At 42.4% G+C, this 21,129-nt stretch overlaps 1 protein-coding gene across 3 annotated transcripts; it reads right to left on the bottom strand.

Moving 5' to 3' along the window:
* Positions 1 to 184: 184 nt before the first annotated feature.
* dop1a (DOP1 leucine zipper like protein A) lies at positions 185 to 21,025 on the bottom strand. 3 transcript variants are annotated; one of them, XM_058052978.2, is made up of 38 exons: positions 20,660 to 21,025; positions 18,716 to 18,911; positions 18,326 to 18,507; positions 18,081 to 18,251; positions 17,351 to 17,540; positions 17,096 to 17,194; positions 16,740 to 16,839; positions 15,816 to 15,898; positions 14,464 to 14,578; positions 14,251 to 14,371; positions 14,016 to 14,135; positions 13,304 to 13,421; positions 12,732 to 12,761; positions 11,808 to 12,056; positions 10,031 to 10,556; positions 9,169 to 9,452; positions 8,940 to 9,092; positions 8,778 to 8,878; positions 8,430 to 8,695; positions 6,215 to 8,321; positions 5,942 to 6,053; positions 5,604 to 5,786; positions 5,058 to 5,183; positions 4,748 to 4,882; positions 4,589 to 4,644; positions 4,397 to 4,501; positions 4,250 to 4,316; positions 3,965 to 4,109; positions 3,634 to 3,713; positions 3,108 to 3,217; positions 2,766 to 2,915; positions 2,569 to 2,630; positions 2,025 to 2,177; positions 1,766 to 1,902; positions 1,586 to 1,641; positions 1,338 to 1,502; positions 964 to 1,093; positions 185 to 763 (listed from the first exon to the last, which is right to left on the bottom strand). In XM_058052978.2, exons 2-38 carry the CDS (start codon positions 18,851 to 18,853, stop codon positions 455 to 457), a joined length of 7,434 nt encoding a protein of 2,477 aa, XP_057908961.2. In that variant the 5' UTR covers positions 18,854 to 18,911; positions 20,660 to 21,025; the 3' UTR covers positions 185 to 454. The 3 variants fall into 3 exon arrangements, with proteins under 3 accessions (XP_057908961.2, XP_057908960.2, XP_057908962.2); XM_058052977.2 differs by having other exon boundaries at positions 15,816 to 15,925; XM_058052979.2 differs by lacking the exon at positions 12,732 to 12,761 and having other exon boundaries at positions 15,816 to 15,925.
* Between the last annotated feature and the right edge of the window lie 104 nt (positions 21,026 to 21,129).

Raw genomic sequence — 21,129 nt, forward strand, 5'->3', positions numbered from 1 at the left:
CTCCAATTAACCTAACATGCATGGTTTTGGGATGTGGGGGGAAGCCATAGTACCCAAAACACACACACAGATGAATAATTTGGCAAATGATTTGTTTCCAACTATTGTGTGAGCAGAAGGTTTAAACATACTGTTTTTGTCATCCTCTCTCTCCTTCTCTCCCATGTTGAAGAACAGCAACATGGCCTGTGAGACCTTTTCTTTATTAAGTCACATCAACATGGAATGGCACGGCATCTTGTCTTTGGTCCTGAAGGACTGCCATGAAGTATTAAAAGTCAGCCATCGAGGCTATCTTTGTATGTACAAATAATTAAAACCTAACGGCCTTTGAAAAGTAAAATTATTATAAATACAAAACATGTACAAATCATTCTCCCTTGTGGCGATATCCCAGTTGAGGTTTGTCACTAGTGCTGATCAGTTGTTTCATGTGTTGTTGAGACCCTTGTTCTCACGTCTTGATAAGACCTTCTAGAAAGTCTTTTTCCACCATTTCTTCAATGTTCTGCCGAGCTCGACTCCAGAAAACTTTTTGGCTCTCCAACTTGTGGCCCTCCTTGTGGGCGGGTAGAGAGCCATCTGCATGGTTGTGGGTGTAGGCGGGACTGAAGCGGCTACTGGCTTTGCTGTTAAACACCTGACTGAGCAGGCTGAAGAAGGGCAGCAGCTGCTCCATGCTGCGGATAACGTAAAGGGTTAGCATCAGGTGTCCTGGCTCCCAGGATAGTGTTCGGGTGGAGCAGTCCTCTTCTGGATTTTTCTGTGTGGTGAAAATTTAACACCATGAGCAATCAATAAATACAATAATAGAAGATGAAGTACAACACAGACCTCTTTAAAGCCACAACAACTATTTTCATCAAAATTACTGATGGTGGAAGATTTGATTACAGCTGAACTTCCACGTTTCCTCATCACACTCATTCAATGAGCTCATATGGGATGCCAATCACGCCGTACCTTTGCTCGTTTCCTCAGCAGCTTGGCCAGTCGTACCACATAGGGTTTAAACTCCCGCTGGTGCGTCCCTTGACGTCTGACCTCCAATCCAGAATCGTCTGAGGCTTCAGGGATGAAGGCCCAGCGGTACCTAGGATCAATAAAGACCAGCATGTACTGAAATAACTTTGCAAGCAGGTCGGTGCCATCAGTGTGAGGATGTGAAGACAATATACAGCTGTTGTTAATAAGTGTGAAACAGGCAGCCAAAATGGTTCAAGCAGATGATATGCATGTTTGACATTCACCCAAAACACACAATGCTAATATATTTTGTTATTTTCCACTCTTTAAGTCTGCAAAACTAATCACAGAAAAGATTTGCTAGCACTGACATCTGGAACTGAGGCAGGCTCTCAGGCGGTAGCGCCAAGGCCAAGTCCAGCAGCTTGCAGGCTGACAGATAGAGGTTGAGCCAGCGTTGGCTGTTGTAGGAGGTTGAAAAGCCATTTCCTCCAGAGTAGGTGGTCTCTAAGCCAGCCACAGATGGCCCTGACGTCCTATGGATGATTCAGAGAAGATATGTCAGATAATAAGTATTCACAGGCCACTGACAGTCATCCTCTTGTACAACAAAATGTACCTTGATATGTCCTCGTCTGCCATCAGCTCCTGTTCCATTAATAGAAACACCTGGACCTATGGGGACACAGTATGTGGAAATGTATGCGAGTGACCTCATTTGCGTAAAAGGCAATAAACAACAAAAAATAGTGCAAGAGACATAAGATACACATTTCCCTGCAGAGGACCTAGAGCTCACCAGTTCAGTGATCATGGTGGGCCATAGCGAGGTGAGGTGTTGAGGTGACATGCGCAGCAGTAGCACCCTGAAGAACAAGAACACCTGTGCGTGGAGGATGGGCACCTGAGGCAGACGCAGGCTCTCAGCAAGGCGCTCTGAGCATACCGGGTGAAACATGGAGATTACATTACAACACTGCAAAAGTGACGGTTGTCGGGTGAAAAATAACACCAGAAATAATGGAGCCGCAGGGAGACCAGTTGAGTTGAAAAATCACCTTGTATGTCAGGCAGGTATTTCTGGTACTGGTCTACTTCACTGCTGTAGATGGTGAAGGCCAGGCGTTTGAGCAGCATGGCCCTCTGTTCGAGTTCAGCATCTCTATTGGTGAACAGACTGAGGGAGCTACTCTGGGCAACAGCTACCCGGGCTGAGGGAGAGAACACACTTAACTATTTTAAATAGTTACAAAAATATATTTAAGTAGGACCCCTCGTTAATAAATTAAATACTTTGTAGGTTAGAGCACAGAAAACCTGTTTATGACTTTCTACATATGATTAGTAATATTATTAAGAGCCCCTAGACATATCTAGTAGATAAATACATATAGTCAATATAATAACAATATAAGCTTTTTAAGACTAAGATATGTGGACACAGTTGAGGTGTAGCTGGACTACAGCCATAACATTACCTTGTTTTAATATGATTACACCGCGATAAAGTGAGGGAGTGGGGTTCGAATGAGGAACCATTGTACGAAACAAAAACAATCACAGGTATCAGTGCCAGGTAGGTATTATTTATGACAGGCTTACTCATGAGGTCTCTGAATGTCGTCTTGTCATGTGTCATCAAATGGTCAATGATCGCCCTCCAGCTGAAAAATAAGAGGTGGGGGTGGGGGAGCACATGTTTGACTCGATTTATACTCAATGTTGGTCTGTCTCTGCCCACACATCGATATAGATAGAGTCTGGATTCTCTCAAAATGGGAGTTTTCTCTCCTACTCACTGGCTGACACAGGATGAATCCATCTGGAAGAAGGTATGGTCCATGAAGAGGTCAAATGCCTCTTTCTTCCAGGCTCTGCGTGTGTACTGGTAACCACTCAGACTGCTCAGCAGCTGGATGCAGGCCCGGTAGCTGGGGGCATTGTGAGCACTGTCAAAGGGGATTGGGAATATTAGCAATATCTGTTAGCACGTTTTTCATTCTGGACACATTTTTTATCGGCCCATGTATCATTGTAAATGAACCAAAGACGACAAATCGTGAATCAAATCCACTCATTATTAAAACAAATCGTTACACCCGTTATGCTAATATTCAGTAAAAAATCACATCTGTACTTACCTGTGGTTGCGTAGGTAAGGAACTACGTAATGCATGATATTGACCAGCAATGGTATGACCCGCTCCTTCTCATCACTGTAGAACACCGTGTCCAACAAGTGAGCCAGCACCTGTTCACCAATTCACATTTCATTCATGTCAGCCATGCACTGTATACTCTGAACACAATGAGAGACATTCTTCTGCCTGCATAGTCAACAATGCTGCAGCAAGCAAAGTATGACAAACTGCACTGCAGCATTATTGTAGCATATTGATGAACAGTATAAAGAATAAATTAAAGGATGTACAAAAAAGCTGTCAGACAGATAGAACCTCAAATAGAGCTGGAAGGGTGATGTTCCTTCCAAAAAAAAGTTTTATTTTTTGCCTCTTAATAACTAATGTATCTCACATCTACAGTACAAGCAGAGAAAAGTTATTGCTTAAAAGTAAGTGAGGGAAAGAAACTCCATTTGGGAAAGCGAATCACCCAAACCACTTCAGTTGTGTAGAATGCTGAATCAAGGACAGGACAATGTTTTACCTCAGCCAGCAGTGTGAGGGCATGAACGCTGTAGACGGATGGAGTAAAGTTGGACGCCTCCATTACTGTGAGCATTAAATCTACAAAAGACAGATGTCAAATATTAACAGGATTTAGACAGCATGTGTGGGCATTCTGCAAAAATATTCACTTATCAAATACACAAAGCACATCTTTTCTGATTATATTGTACTATTGTACTAGTATTTTAACTTACACATGAATCCCTGGTATCAGAATGGAATAAAACAAAAACTGACCACTGTGCACCAAGTAAGCCATACACTAACTATAAAAAAGCAAAACAACAAAGTGAGTGTGAGAGACAAACCTTCAACATCTGCCTCAAGGTTTGTTCCATCCACAACAATCTGAGGCGAGGCCTTCACCTCCAGGTTTCTTCTCAGCCAGGTAGTTTGCTCCAGAGAGGAACCCGCAATTGTCCCAATGGCCTCCACGATTTTATGTGTCACATCCTGAACACAAGAAAAATAAAATAGAAACTCACACCATAATGAAAATGAAGCTAGTCAGAACTTGCACGTCTGAGTTACACTGGGTAAAGAGAAGAAGAAATTAAAGGACATCACTGTTGGAGGGCAGGCACAAAAGTTACCTGGAGCTCTCTCTGGTCCTTCTTATTTTCCAGGTTGGGGTTCTTCAAAATGAATTCATTCAGAACACTAGAGAAGAAAATACAGATGTATTAAGCACCTAATAATATGACAATGAATGAAATAGAAGAGTTTAAAGAGGAACTGACCCAAGTATTAAAAACTGTCCTGGAGCAGGCAGGCCTAACTGAACTGAGTCCTTCAGCAGTGCCAGCAGAGATGGCCAGCTGTCAACCAATGTGGAAACTGGGATCCTGTGAGACAATATTATGTTGTATATGTAACTATGCGTGACAATAAATACTGTGTGCTCTACCGATGTCAACAGACCATAAACTCACCTCTGGACATATGCATAGAAGAACTGCAGCATGCAGACCTCCAAAGAAAGGTGTTTCTAAGAAGGCCCAGGAAAATATATTGTTTAAATTAATTAATCATAAAATGCGTATTATCTAATAACTTTGTCTGTGCAACAATGGAAAATCTGAATCACAAACCTTGTCCTTCGCAATGGCTGGCGGCTGCTTCAAAACCTCTTTAACTGTGTGCATGACAGTCTCAGTGCGCATTGCACTCACTGAGCGAACCAGCTCAACCAGCAACAGCTGTTCTTCACTGGCAAGTGGAATTACCTGAGATATATTCAGAATTGAAGGAAAACTGTTACAAATATCTTCAATTTCATATTTATCCTGTAAGGGGAGAATTTCCCATAAAGGTCTTGCATCTTGGGTTGCAAGGTGAAAGTGCGGTATTTTTAATACAAAAATACAATGGTGTTTGACGTTCATCATCAGGTTCACTCACTTTATTTCTGACTGGAGTCTTGACCTGTTTCCGCTCATTCCAAACATAAGCAATGGCTGCCATAAAGTGAGCCCCATGGTTCATGGAGATCGGGCCGAGCAGCTCAAGAATTTGCTGACGTATTTTCTGCAGATGAGATACAAGCGACAACGTTATGTCATTAATATCTACAACCTCTCAAACAAATTAATTCAATAAAAATATAATTGAACATATTTGTATTGGGAAATATGGCACATTTTGTGGTGAATGTGACATTTACATGATTTTTCAACTTTTCTTAAAATGTTCTATATTGTTTGTAATTATGTTCTACATGTTGTGTGTGTGGTTTTGAGTTTTTCCTTGCCCGGATGGAGTTCAGATCAGGGGATGTCATCGATTGTTGCCAGCTTGTAGAGCCCTTTGAGACTCTTTTGTGATTAAGGGCTATATAAGTAAACTTAATTTCACTGAGGACTCCTATCAAGAAACACCCTTTACAATTTGGTATCCTAAATCAGCTCTCGGTAGCGGATTAAAGATATAATTAGTGCAGCTTTGTACCTTAGTGGAGCCCAGATTGATGTTGGACGTGGACGCGGCAGAAGCAGCAGCTGGCTTGTCAGAGTTGTCGGCATGGTGGAGGACACTCCATAACAGCGTGACAGAGGACATGATGGTGTGGAGAATGGACAGGATGCCTGAACGAGCTTCCGCCAGGTGCTTCTGGTCAACACTCACTTGTAACTGACAGGTGACCAGAACGAGTCTCAGCAACACAGTACTGTGCATATATACTTAACAAAATACATTAATATTTATGATACTAACTCACAAAACACAATGATTCTATTCGGGATAGGTGGTGTTTAGAACAAATACGTGGTCAACAGCTCCCTCACCTGGTGGTACTGGGAAGTGGGATCAAGCAGGCAATAATGGATGATGGCAGTGATGCCCTCCAGCACTGTCAGTATCAAGTCGGGAGGAATGCAGAGAGCCGTCCACTGAGGCCTGCAAAAAGTACATAAAATATTTAAGTTTCTCAAACTTACATATTCGTTTTATTTAAACACTTTTAATGTTGTTTTCTCTTTGTTGTTAATTATAATAGATTAAGCTAAATAAAGCTAGAATAAATATTATTGCACTGTCCATTGTATACTTTTTAATACCTGGTATCAGTAATTCCAGTCTCATAGCGGTACTGGTGAAGTAGATTGTCCAGGTTCCTGCACAGCTGGAGGGTAACTGATGCAACCACCCTTCTTAGAACCCTCCTCATGTACGGCAGTGTGGCTGTGATGAGTCCAATCCACTGAGGATGCATCTTACACGCATGGTGTTGATGCAATGCCCTGATCACCGCGCATAAAAACATGCCCTGTGCTGTGATTGGCTGGCCATGAAGGTATTGCAGTGATGTCATTGGCTGCTGAGGGTTGACATGTTCCACTTCTCCACCCAAGATCTCAAACCCAGGCCCGGTGCCGCTGCCTGCGCCTGCACCACCTGCTCCAGCGCCTGCAGGTTCTCCTTCTTCAGCTGGCACCAGAACTCTGTGCTCAAGTACAACGAGGCTCTGCAGCAGTCTGAGTAACTGGGACTGGACTGCGCTACAGCCATCCATCTGGTCCTCCGACAAGTTGATGACGCTGTCCTCTGAAAGACCTTCCTCCACGGTCGCTATGTTTCTGCTGGCCAACCGTTGGTCATGCCATTTCTGGGCACTGAATATCGAGGAGAGCAGGCAATGGAGAACAACCTTCTGAACTTTGCACTTAGACAGGACGTCATAGATAAAACTAGCAAAGCCTTTTGCTGAGCCCCCCGTGACTTTGGATAGCTCGTTGAAGAGAAGAGTCAAGACCTCGATACTGGTGAGCTGCATGGCCCGATTCCCCGCCAAGTCCTGAGGGCCAGCTGCCACGTGGGCAGAGTAATAGCTTCTTAGGAAGTAGAGACAGAGCGATATGATGATCTCCAGATACATGGCACTGCGAAAAGAGTGCGAGTGGGAGTCCTGAGGAATGGGGCAGTAGAAGTCTTTACCCATGACGGACACCCTGTGACGGGCTAGTAGGTTTTGGAGCAAAGACAGCTGTGGGGTATAGGTGTTGTTGATGCTGGTGGTGGAGATAGCGCTTACAAACCCTGAGGGAGCGGCCCTGAGCATGGCTGCAACTGCTGACAGGGCATGCAGGGCCCTGGAGGAGTCATATAACTGGAGATATAGAAGAACATGCTGGTAGAGGGGATGGATGTGGACTCGAGGTGAGGCGGAAGACGATCTTCGTCCTGCGACACCAACACTTCCAACAGTCCCACTTGGACAGCCGTTGGGTGAGCCAGTGTCACTTTCGATCTCTGATACCTCGCCCTCCCCACAGCTATACCAGTTCTCCAGATCCAGGCTGTCCCCAAAGAAAATACTCGGTGGTTGTGTTTTGTCAGCCTGGATTGCAGCCTTTCTCTGCTCCTCTTTTCTTTTGGACTTTTTGATCTTGGGCCTAGCCCCTGGCGATTTGTCGGATAACTTCTCCATGATTTTCCCTTTAAGGCTCAGCTGAGTACTGCTGTGGCTACGTTTACGTGCTTGAGGGTCATCTACTCGCAGGTTCCGATCTGAAATGGCTAGGTCTGGGTTGTCGGGTAATGTGACAATAGAAGGGGAGGAACTGTGTCGGGTGATGCCCTCTCGATGCTGCTCCGCTTTAGCTACATCTGATGAGGTGACGCAGAGGAACTCCAGAGTTCCTTCAGCGAGAATCTCTGGAAGAGTCTGGTGGTTGGAACTATGAGGAAGTCCGGACTCAAGATGGGGACCAGTGGAGGTATCTGAGGAAGTGCTCTCTGAGTCTGTTTGAGGCCAGTTTTCAGACTGAGGTGGGACTTCAAAAGACTCTTCAGCTGCTAACCTCAGAACCTTTTCTATTAGCTCATTTACAACAGAGGACACAATCTCTTCCAAAGAGTCGTCAGACATGTCATCTGAAGAAGCAGGCTGCTGATCGGAACTATTGGCAGTGCTGTTTACAACCTCTGGCTCCTCAAAGCTTCCATTTTCCACTGGAGATGAACGAGAACCAGTTGATTCAGAGGACTGGGGCTCCCCCTGCTGGTCAGCAGGCGGAAATTCACCAGTTAATTGTAAATTCTCACTGCTCAGGCTTAGTATAGACAGGCTGTCACTCAGAGGGTTCACAGTGAGACAGAACGGCTCCATGTCGCCCACATCAAGACCTCGGAAGTCCCCCTGTGCCTCATGCACGTGACTGAGATCTAATACGACAAGACAAAACAGAGGAACAAATATGTTCTTAAATAATCCATGGCAAAGTGCTGTTTTGCTAACCAGTCAATCTGCAGAACTAAAACAAGACCACTCACTGTCAGAGAAGCCAGAATCTCTGATGTAGATCGGTTCCAATGGCGCCTGCTCAGGCAGGCCAGGAAAAACAGTGGCCCAGTGCCGCTGGGCTTGTACCTTTTGAATGGAAACCCTATGGGTCTTAGGGTGCAGGAGAAGGAGAAGCAGGGGCTCCAGTACCCGAGCAATATCATGTCTTTGAAGGACCTGATTGAGCCAAGCCCGGCCAACTGAACTGGTACATGGATCCCAGTAACTAAGACTGTCTAACATGATGAAAAGAGATCTGCAGGGTCAAAATAAAACAATTATGACAGAAATATATAGATATATAACACCAAATATAAATGCAATACATCAGGACTTACCTGTCAAATGTTCGATTAAAAGGAGAAGACTTGGTGATGTTCAAATCCCGTGTCAAATGCCACAGCACAGAAAACTTCACGTGGGCTTCTAGGCGAATTTTCTGAAAGAAAACTTACTTGAGCATGAATTACACAGACATACTACGTTAAGACTATACAGACCTTGTCCCGATGCATGAGCTGTTGGCTGATCACATCCTCACAGATGCTGGATGACGGTACTAGGTTGTGGAGCTGATAGAAGAGCTCCACACTGCGTTGATGATGCTGAGGTGTTCCTTCACTCAACTGGTCCCACAGGATCAGAGCCACATTCTTTGCATAAGCAGAATAAAGAGAGTTCATACCGGGGGAAACATAAGGCCAATTACAGTTCTGATGTAACGTCTACCTTGAAGAAGTCTGTCTTGTTTGCGATGTACTTAAGGATTCCCTGAGTGAGTGGGGGCCTGATGACGACAGCCACTCGACCTTGGCTCGGACTCATGGGCTGGGCCGCCTCTGAGCTGCAGTTAGATGCTACACTCTCGGCTGTCACCATAGCGACGGACTGAGTGAGTCCAACCAGGTCCATCAGTAGAGAAATGGCCACGCCTTGCAAACCAAAGTCGCTAGCCAGGCAGGAGGCATCCATCAGCTTTTGCAGCCACACTGGCAAACACACCCGCTCGCTGTCTGTACACGTTGGAAGGTAACATGCTTTAATATAGTGCATTTGTTAAAAAACACATAGTCAGTATGACCAATCATATTACAAAATTGGCCTAGTATTACATACAAAGATGTGAATATTTGATCTCCTACTGTATTTGTACGTTTACCCCCCTCCAAAGACATAAACAGTCCAACATTTTTCATAGCTTTATTTAACAGTCTGAATGTATTAATTTCTCTCGGTTGCTTAATCCTCATGAGGATTGCGAGGGTATGCTGGAACCTACTCCAGCTGACTATGACCAAGAGGTGGGGTACACCCTGGACTGTTTGCCAGCCAATCACAGGACACAAATGGACAACCATTCGTAGTCACATTCATACACTGTACCTATTGACAATTTAGTGTCTCCAATTTCACATGCAATTAACCTAACACAGAGACAGAATATCATGATTATAAGTCAAACTACATTAGTTCCCCAAAATGTGACTTTTTTTTACTGGTATATCCTGATATTTTTTATTCTGACAAAGCGGTTCGTGTTGTTAATTAAGTCCTCTAACACCATTTCAGCGTGCTGTGGCTCAACACTTACCACACTGTTCCTCCTGTGTGGGTGAAGCCTTCAGATTCCCTTCTGCGATGTAGACTGGGAAACTGGAACATTCCAAGAAGAGCTGGCAGGCAGCAGTAAAAGCAGCAACACACTCTTTCTGCATCATCGCAGAGTCTGAGCATGACTCGGTCTGGTCTATCCGACCGTTGAGTTGGGAGCTGTCTAATATCAGGTTTGCTGACTGCAGTACCTCTCCTCCATCCTTCTCAGCTTTGTCCGCCTGCTCAGAGGTTAGATGCAAGGTAATAAGCCGTGAGATAAATTGTTGGAAGCGTTCCAAGCAACACTGCATGACTGGTTTGTCCAGAGGTTTAGCCTGAGATGGGCCAGAGGAGCAGCGGCCTGTTTTAAGTGCCGAGTGAGTTGGATCTTCTGTGTCAGGGCCATTTTCTTGGTATTGGACAAAGTCTGTGAAGCCACTTTCAGAAGAGTGACTGCTGGGAGGATTTTCTCCATCTTGGCACAAGTCCCCGCTTCCAGATGTTTCCAGAGGCGCAGGAAGATTCTGCAAGACAAGAAAAATGATCACTTTAATAGTACCTTCACGAGAAATTCCAATATTTACACCAATACAAATGCAAAAAATTTCGACAGGAACTAAAGGAAAAATGCAGTAAGTTCAAGCTAACTAATTTTACTTTTACCGAATACAGGGATCAGTGTGTCTTCTTCATGTATCACTACAAGTCCTCATGAGGAAAAAATATTTTTATACATGGAAAAGCATGTAAATGTGAAAACATGAACTGGCCGTGATCGTCGCCAGCTGTTCTCATTTAGACGTGTACACCAGACTTGCGTTTTGAAGACCGACAGATGAACAGGAGTACAAGTTTCGACAATTATGCCCCCCTCCCTCTTAGTCATTGGGGACAATAAACCTCCCTGGGATTCATTCGGATCAAGGCAGCATGCACATTTTGTAGCCTGGACTCAGATGGCACATAGAGTAACACATCATCCATATGCTCCTCAATGTGGGGGAGGGGTTGCATGCATGTCTATGCGGTATGTTTCCACTCTGATGAAGATGGCTCACCCAGGCGCCACAGGCTATTTTACTCTTCTCTTCTTCCTAAGAGAGAAAAGGTGAGCTGGGCTCAGCTGTTGCTAAACAGTTTTCTTTCCTTCTACTCCTCATGGGCTTGTCTCTGTCCATGCAGTCCGTTCCATCTCTGATCATGGGACAGATTGGCTAAACTCTTGCAACATGCCTCAGTGGGCATGTACACACTTAAAGAACCAGGCTGCAAAGCAGGGACCAGGATGCCGAGGACGGCCAACGAGTATTGAAATGTCCTGTGTCAGGGGAGTATGGGATGGCAGGGCCAATGGTGGGGAGACTCAATCGAAAGCAAAACATCACAATTTGATCTGATGTTTTTTTTTGGGCAGTAACATTAAGGTTTATGAATGTGGCCCAGAGCACAAAGCAACCCTATCAAACACCTTGGAGATCAAGTGCAACAGAAATTGTGAGCCAGCTCTTTTCATCCAACATCAATGACAACTGACCTCAAAAATGTTCCCCTGGATCAGGGGTCGGCAACCTTCACCATCAAAAGAGCAATTTTGCCTCCTCTTACAGTAAAGAAAAATAGCTTGGAGCAACAAAACATGGCATAAATTATAAATGTATTAAATTGTAAACTAAACAAGCACACACTCTCGCATTCTTTAAATAGGGTATTCTTTCTTGCCGTTAGTTTAGCTGTCTCAATTAAATCTTAATGAACATTCCAATGATTTTACTCACTTTCTTGTTTTCTTTGGCAGAGTCTGAAGCGCTGCCGGGAGAGTTGGAAAAGCCCTGTACTTGGGGGGTGGTGTGCAGAGCCAAAGGAGACACCAATGGTGGCTGCACTTTGCTCAAGATCTTGGAGCAGAGGCGTAGGCAGTGAGTGAGCTCTCTGAGCCCCAAGGTCTGGAGGTGACAGGTTAGTGCTGCCACCATACGCAACAACAGCTGAGGAAGATGCTCCGTCTGGATCTCGATGTACGTCTCCTGTGAATGTGGAACGCTTAGTAAAATATTATCATAAGACATAATGCTATTCTACATTCATTTTCTTGTCTCCTCTGACTGAGGGAGGGGCTTAATAAATGAATAACACTCGAACCATGTCATGTTTGTCATGTTAATCAATCCATTTTTTCCATGCGGCTCAAGTAACACTCCTTGTAGATGAATCTTGTTCTTTCTCTTTATCAGTTAATGGCTGAATAAACATTAGTTATTAGAAGAGGTTATCAAATGTATTTGGGCATAACCTTTAAATAAAAAAAATGGGTAAAAAGAAAAAAACACCTTGTAAAATAAGTATTAAAAAAGGAATTAATAAATTAAAAAAGGTATCCATATTTCTTTTAAAAATATGTGAGCAAGGCAATGGAGTAAAACTGCGTGCATGCGTAACAGAAAGCCCACAGACACAAAGATTTCATTATCACAAGATCCACACCAAACAGCAAGGATGATTTCTAAAGTGAATGTAACTTACTATTTTTAACCTATTATTATTTTTTTTTTGGTAGATAATACTTAGACTTCATGTACAGTCGGCAGCCTCTTATTTAGAAATTACGTGTCAAAGGCCTGTTGGTGGAATGTTGCAGGAATGCTATCATAGCCTCAGTGAAGCAGAATGAGGTGAAAAGGCAGGAAAGAGCAGTACTTTACCTGGCAGATTACCCTCATGCTTCTAGTAGGCTTCAGGGAGAAAGAGCAGATAGTTTGAACAGACAGGAGCAAGCGGAGCACACTAACCACACACTATCACTCTCTTGAGTACGGCAGGCACACACACTCACATTCTTTATATCGGGTAATACACAAAATTTCCAAACTGTTCAGATTGGAAATACAGTACAGACAAGCATATTTGTAAAATGATTCAAATATGTTGGTGGGGAAATTAGACACACAGGTATGGTTGTACTTGTGTGGGGGCTTATCAGTAAAATCTCAGTGTAAATGTTTAGAAGGGTTTGTATGAGCCAAAGAGGGTGGAGGAGGTAAGAAGCGAGAAAAGAAAGCTTGGAAAGAAGGGACCTGTCAATGCAATATGGCAGAGAAAATTAAATCTGTACAAAAGGAAAATAAACCTTGAATTAACAACATGAATGATCTTGACATGTTAAATACAATAGGAGAGAGAGAATGAATGAGTGATGAGATTTTAACTGTACATGAAAGCTACTTCAAAAGTGAAGACAGGACACAGATGGTGGAAGACCAAAAGATGAACTCACCAAGGAAACAATGTCCAGCAGGAAATCAACTAGCTGACAGAACTCCATCAAGCAGAGCTCTGGAGTATCAAAATTCCCAGCATGTCTTGGAACGCTTGTACACACATTCATTGTCCTCCTACAATAAAAGTCAGTATTGTTTCTGTCGTTTGGTGGCTCAACCAACTATATGCATGAGATGGATCGTCACTAACACAGATTCAAATTTGATCCGATTTTTGAAGCATCATTCTACTGAGACAGTCCAGCACTTAATCAACAAAAAAAATAATATCAACAACTGAAGGTACATTTGTTTGGACAGATAGAATGATGAAAACAAAAATAGCTCACAACTTCAATTAAATACATTTTTACAGGAAGACACCTTACCCCCCCCCCCCCCCCCCCCCCCCCGCATGGGTGGGTCGATGTCGGACGCAGAAGTGACCAGCATTAATAGGAGCAGCTTCACTAACGCCTTTTAAAAATAATTTTCATATGAGAAGAACTTTAGCCCTTCATTGTTGAGTACCTTTATACAAGTCATGGATGATAAACCACGCCTTTCTATGACGGACACTATGCGGCCTGACTGTACATTGGAATTGAACTGCAGTGTGAATGTAACCTTAGTATGATGATATTACCAGACTTCCAGAAATACATCCATATCAAATAGGAATAGAATGTAAATACTGAGTGATGTAAACATTTATTTCTAAATACAAACCTGCAGCACTCCTCAAACCAGCGAGCAATATAGTCCCACATGTAGTATGGCTCAAAGGAGTTGAACAGGAGATTGGCTGTTTTAATCAGTTCGGCCGTCTTCTTATTTTCACGAAGTTTACTAAAAAGAAAAAAAAGGGCAAATAATTATTTGCATCCTATGAAGTGAAATATGATAAACCATGGCTCTTTATTTTGAAAAGAGTACAAAACAGGAAGTGGTCGATTGGACTGACCTGCTAAGGTGCGTGTGGTCCTTGGTGAAGGGACTCTGGTTTTGGAGGTCTAACTCCGTTTTGCATTGTGTGTGTAGAGTACGAAACACCTCAATAAGAACATCCTCTAAGATTGCAGGGCCTGAAAGGAGATGCATACATGGACTCTGGCGGGCAGCATATTTACAGAACTATATACGTATGTCTTGGGGATATCGACAAATTGATCGTTACCAAGCTCTGGTTTGTCCAGCAGACTGATGAGGATGCGAAATGGCTTGAGGTCGTGCATGAGAATGCTTTCCTCTTCCCCACCTCGTGCCTTGCCCTGCAATATCCCCACCATTGCCTAACAACACACAGTGTCAGAAGAATGAAACTTATTTATCGGGATGCTTTCATACAACTTTACAATTTGGCAGAACAAAATCTTTCATTGCATCCCAAACCAACTCTCGTTTTTGTTTTCTGTGCATGTTTCACGCTCCGTCTGTCACATAATGGACTGAAGCCTGCAATGGAGAGTCCCTGTAGTACCAACCGTCTCCCAATGGATGGAGTTCCAATATCTACCTTTGAACAGATGGTGCAGGAGTAAACGACAAAAACAAAAATACTTTCTAAAACTACATTTTTCCCTTCTGGTTTCTCTCTGCTTTCAAACCCCTGGAGAGTCACAGCAAAGCACATGGCAGGACAGATTACAAGAGTGTAAAGACGAGGAGCTGACTTCAAAGAACATCCTGCTCGGAAAAGGAGCAGAAGGGAACATGGCGTATGGAAACCCAGGAGGATGGGCAAGGCTGGCGAGGAGAATTCAAAAAGGGGACGGATGAATCATTTGGCAAAAAAAACAGGGCTGTCAAAACGATTAAAAATTTGAATGATATTAATCACACTTTTCAATTTAATCATGATTTACCACCATTTGCAGCTATGTCTGAAATATGCCAATTTTTACTGTATTTTATAGAAAGAAAGACACAAGACAGGGTAGTATATATATTTGTATGTATAAAGAGCTGCAAATTAACTGACTATTTAAATCAAGTTAAAAAATAGCACACATGCATGACAATCTGTTTACCTCACACTGGATTCTTTAATAGTAGCGAAACATTTGAATCACACTTTAACTGTGTTATTATGGGAAATGAGGGGTTGTGTTCAAAGACACAACGTAATTTTAAGTTGAATTCATGTAGTTTATTTTCTGGGATTTTCAAGCATACTTAAATGCAGCGAATTGTACTTCTGCATTAAGAGTTACACTGTCAGTGATGAGAATATAATTTTTTTTGTCTTTCTGTTTATTTAAACTAGACTTTTGTGTTGCTCAGAGTGTCCTTGATTGCATCTCGCAGTCTTAGTAGTGACAATGGTCAGGTCAGAATAAAGCTATTAAAGAGCTGCAGACTCTGGGGGAGCTACAGTGAGCCACCGTCATCATAACAGAGAGGTGTGGCTTAGATCTGGCTCCTTAATAACCACCCGAACACTAATGATTTAATTACAAAAAAAAAAGCATAATAATCATGATGCAGTTAAATTATATGAGGCGAGTTCAAATGCAAAAAAAAACCCACCTGGACAAGCATGTCTTTAGAGAAGGTGTTGAAATAGTGGCTAGCGTGCTCTTCTGGGTTGCTCTGTCGAGTGCTGCGGGGGCCTGGTTTCACCCCATTGTTGTCGAGCCCTACAAAACACACACAAGCAGTTACAATTTAAAGGGGCAGAGTAAAAAGCACCACAACTGATGGTGATAGTAAAGTTAAGTGCTGTAACAAAAATAACCTTTGACCCAAAAAGTATCAGCCATAATTATACACTATTTGAACTTAATCCTTCGGCTCAGTACAGTGAATGAAAAAATGAAGTCTCCTCTTGATGCTATTACTGTTCTATGAAGTCTTATTAAAATATTTTGTGCCTGTTTGAAACTGAATCGATAAAAAGGTAAATTTATAGAAAACAGCTGAAATATCAATCTAAAGTAATACAATTAGAATTGAAGCACCACATGATCATCATAATTTTCATCAGTGATTCTAATCATGATCGAGGTGTTCCTTGTGCAGCAGACCAAAGCAACTTAAGTGGCAACACCAGATACAATGTCAACCTTATCACCGCACCAAGTTAGTATTGTTTGTTGTCCTTTCGGGTGTGGTAAGAATGTTAATTTTAAGAACACGGTGGGGAATTTAAATACAACATGATGCTTGATGATATAACCATGCAATTACTTACCAGCATGTTTATCCAAGGTGAGTTGCAAATAAAAGAAAACCCAGTAAGATTTATGTTGTTTAAAATAAAAAAAAAGCCACATACGAACAGTAATTTAGCGTAAATGTCAGACCATGTGCCTCGTAAGTGTCTGATTTGAGTCTGTATAGTTTAAAATGCAATAGCAAATAATAGCGATTATTAAAATAATAGTTATTTTCAGCCCTAATTGTGAACACTCTGCAGGTGGCTACATGTGAATCTGAGTGTGTGTTTCGCACCCAGCAACCAGGCGTAGAGTCTGCGGTTCAGGGACATGTCTCTTCTTAAAACCACATGCAAAGCAGCTGACAGGATCCGTATCATGTCAGGGCGAGTGGCCTGAACACAACAGAACAGAACATTGTGATGGCTTTGTCACATACACACAAGCAAGTACCGGGACGCTATTATACCACAACAATTGCAAGTGTTTTTGGATTAGTAAACAAACTAGCTTTACAATAGTCACATAATGTACCGCTTAAAATGCACACAAAGACAAATACTAAGAGTCGGCTTAAAACATGCGGTACATGACTATCATACTGCAAGTAGTACAAAGGTCTGGACTTTACATCGAGATGTAACCACTCACTTGGCTCATGTGGAAGGGGAAGCAGAAAAGAATCAAGTCCAAAGTGCTCCTTTGCACCAGCACACTTGAATCCTGGACTGACGTACTGACAGCCTCGACCTGGAGAGAATAAACGTGCACGATCGTTATAACCTAGGCTACACAGCCCCCCCAAATATGATTAATTTTTGAGCAATTACTGCTGTAATTAGGGGATGATGCAACGTAACATTGAAGAAGGCTACCATGAACAATTCTTAAAAACCGAGCCCATACCATGAGTTCAATGTCACTGCCCATGATGTAGAGCTGGTCCTCCATGGAGAGCTTGCGGTTGAGGTGCAACAGGACAAAGGTGACCCCTGGAAGACGCACAGCAGGGCTGGTCAGAATGCTGCCCCATAAGGCACTGTAGAATGCCGAATGCTCCACTGCTGCCGCCACCTTCTCCAACAGGGTGTTGGTTCTGTGGTAAAGGTGAGAACATTAGATCATGCTGCTTTAAAGAACCACAATGACCTGGCTAGGTTAGGTTTCACATACTGCTTCTGAAGAGAAAATTCAAGCACTATCAAATGAATTTTCAATTATTTTCTGGCAACTATCATCTATAATTTCCAGTTTAGTTTCAGAATTGTATTCACACTGTACAATGCTAGTTACTACTGTGAACAAATACTGATACTAAAGTGGAGTTTTTAATCACATTAAAGAATAACTCAGTAGGGGATTAATTTGATCCCCTATTTATTTTCTATATTAAGCCACTTATAGGAACTTAATAGTTCATACATTTTTGGTGTCTATGGAGGTCAGAATTCTTGCTTGTGCTCGGTTGTTGGTGGGGGATCAAAACAAATCAAAAAGTGAATTTGCAACCTTCATTTTTTTTGTTAACATTCTGTCATGTTAAGATAAACACACCACAAAATGTCTTTCTAAGGGAGTACACTTAGCAGTGTTTAAAATAAACAATCAACACCCCCCAAGTCAGCTTTGCTCTAACCTGTCATAGTACTCAGAGCCCTCCTCAAGGCCAGGCAACACCCCAGTGAGGAGACCCTGTAGGCCGGGCTTCAAGGTCTTGCCGAGAGGCAGGTAGTAGGTCTCATAGAGGCCTAGCAGCACAGGCTTCACAGACATGGCAGCATTGGTGAGTAAAGGGAAGAGGCCAGAGCTGTGGGGGAGAAGATGGTGTTAACAAAACGTTCAGTGTAACTTCACTGACATCTGTAACAGCAACAACGTTACCTATAAAGAAAAAGGTCTTTGGCCAGCCTCTTGGGACCGATGATCTTAAAAATGATCTCGTAGGTCTCCAAGGCCTTACGGTGGACTCCACTGGGCAGGGCAGGATGCAGGCATTGGGCCAGCCTCTTGCCTATTGTCAGCTTTTTGGGGACCACCTGGTATTTTGCATTGTTTTGCAAAACCTGAAATAACAATAACACATAAAAACTATGATGTCATGTAAATATTGCATGGAAAAGGAGGACTGCTCCTGTTGTGTCATATCACTGCTGTGTCTGCAATTTTATTTTATGATGACAAATAGTACTTTTTATGACTTTATTTAACGTTTTTGAACAATCAGCAGAACTTAGATAATACAGTGTACAATTTACACAATCATATCATTACCTTGTTGAGCTTGCCCAGTGCAGAGATGAGGTCTGCCCACTCACTGGAGTACTCAAAGCTCTTAAGGGCTTTATCCACGGCGGCCACATAGTTCCTGTACTTGGAGTCACCGAGCAGCTCCACTTCCTCTGCATTCATTCTCCTGCGTGGTTATTGTGCTAACGTCAAACACCAGGCAGACATAAGTACATCACACCTGTGCCAAAGAAATAAAAGCAAAGAAACACAACAAGTTATAAAGTCAGATGACAGGACAGTAAAGAATGAGACGGTCATCGACTCACACAAATTCAGGAGAGCAAAGCCTGACACAAGCAGATGTGATTAAAGATTTGTTTCACCTTTATGACTCGGTAGGTATAACAAAAATCACCAAAAAATAGAGAATTTGTAAGCGCATGTACTTGAATGCTTCTAAACCAAGTTTTCATAACATAAAAATATTGACAAACATGGAATTGCAAAAATTCAAATTCAGTGCTGATAAAAAAATTATAATCATACAGCCAGTAGATTAAGGGTTTGAACGTCCATTGCAACATCCACATTCCATGTCAATTATTGTTCTTCTACATGTGCCCAGTGATTAACTGGTAACTAGTCCAGACTGTCAGCTCACCAATGAATGTACGTATATAAGATATAAGTGTTTGCCCACTTTATGGCAGTGTTGGTTTTTGTTGCAGGTTGCTCGGATGCTGTCACATGACAGCTCATCAGTGATGTAATTTTTAATAAATGAGACTTGGGTGCACTCTGCTGGGGACAAAGTTCACTACACACCATGAGTACACTTACTGTAAAAATACAACTACAGTGGAACCTTGGTCAGCGTCAATTTGTTCCAGAAGGTCCAACGCTAACTGAAACGGATGTTAACTGAAATAACTTTTTCCATAAGAAATAATGTCAACCCAATTAATCTGTTGAACTCACACAGTGTGTCAACAACACGACAATACGCATGTCATATTGTACAGTAACCAAAGAATGCACGCAAACAGAGGAGAAATTGTGGCATAAATTTTCAACAGTACCAAAAAAACATGCTAACCGGGGCAGATGCTAACCGAGGTTCCACTTTATATTATCTGATCATTTTATTTTATGTACGTTCATCAAGTAAACTCTATAATCATCATCCATGACATCATGAAAACTATATGTGGTAGTAATTGTAAAATTAAATAGTTGCATGGTTCACAGAGTAAAAGCTCGGGCTTAGCAATATCTCATTTGGGAAAAATGACAACATCCAGGCAATAAAATAGACGTGGTTGGAGATAAAATTGAAAAACTCGAACTTTTTCCACAGAGGTCACATACAGAAAGATAGAAGGATGTGGGGTCTTTGATACATTTTGTGCATTAAAAATCCAATGTAGGTCAACACTTAAACAACACAATGTAACTCCAATGCATTGGAGGGAGTCATACAGGCACATAAAAAAGATGGAAATTTGATTTCCATTTATATTTTTATGTGATTTTGTTGTCAGTACATTCAACTATGTAAAGAACAGTGTATTAATAAGAACATTTCATTCATTCAGCTCTAGGATGTGCTATATTAGTGTTCCCTTTATTTTTTTAGCAGGCTAAGTGAACAAAACATTGACCTGAGCTTTATGTCATAGGTGGCAATGCAATTTCAACTTTGGACAACCCCTGGTTTCCAGTCCTATTGACCAAAGAAGTCAACTTCAGTGTTCAGTGGAGACATTATTAAGGACATTACGGTACACATGGTCTTATTGTTGTAATCTGGAAAACCTCAATCTGTAGACTGACGCTTGACACTTATTGGGTACATTACAGTCCCTAATGTACACAATCTGTTACAGGAATTGCTTTCGCTAACAGCTAACTGTATTTAATTAGATGTGTGTTTACAGCTAAAAACCGCAAAACCCCACCAATGTCAAACAGTTATGAAAAGCTTACCGTCATAGCTTACTGCAGTTGCCGTAAAGTGTCATTCAAACACAAGCACGGTTTGAGGAGTAAAATTGGCTGACAACATCAGCAACAGTGCTAGCAAGGACGCTAGCGTTTGGTAGCAGATTGCTAAGAGAATAGAGATGAAGGGCCCGACATCTATGTCACTCGGTAAGGTCTTGTGGCAATCGGGCTTTGGCTGGCAGACAATGGCTGAGTATATCCTACATACTTCCGGTGTGCTTCTTCCCGCTGTGTACAAATTATTAACCATGAGCTCATCATCAGAGGTACAATGGAATTGGAATGACAGCTCCGAGACTGCACTGCAGATCACCAGCCAGCACTTCCTGCCCAGCGTAGCGTCAACCCACTTTTCCGCATGCGCGGCTTCCGCCTGGAGGTGCTTGTAAAGTTATATATTGTTACACACCAATAACACGGAAATTATGCTGGGGTGTTTTCAAAATAAAAGC

Source organism: Doryrhamphus excisus, linkage group LG5, assembly GCF_037039965.1.
Source record: "Doryrhamphus excisus strain RoL-2023G ecotype Guam linkage group LG5, RoL_Dexc_Guam_v1.1, whole genome shotgun sequence".
Lineage (NCBI taxonomy): Eukaryota > Metazoa > Chordata > Actinopteri > Syngnathiformes > Syngnathidae > Doryrhamphus > Doryrhamphus excisus.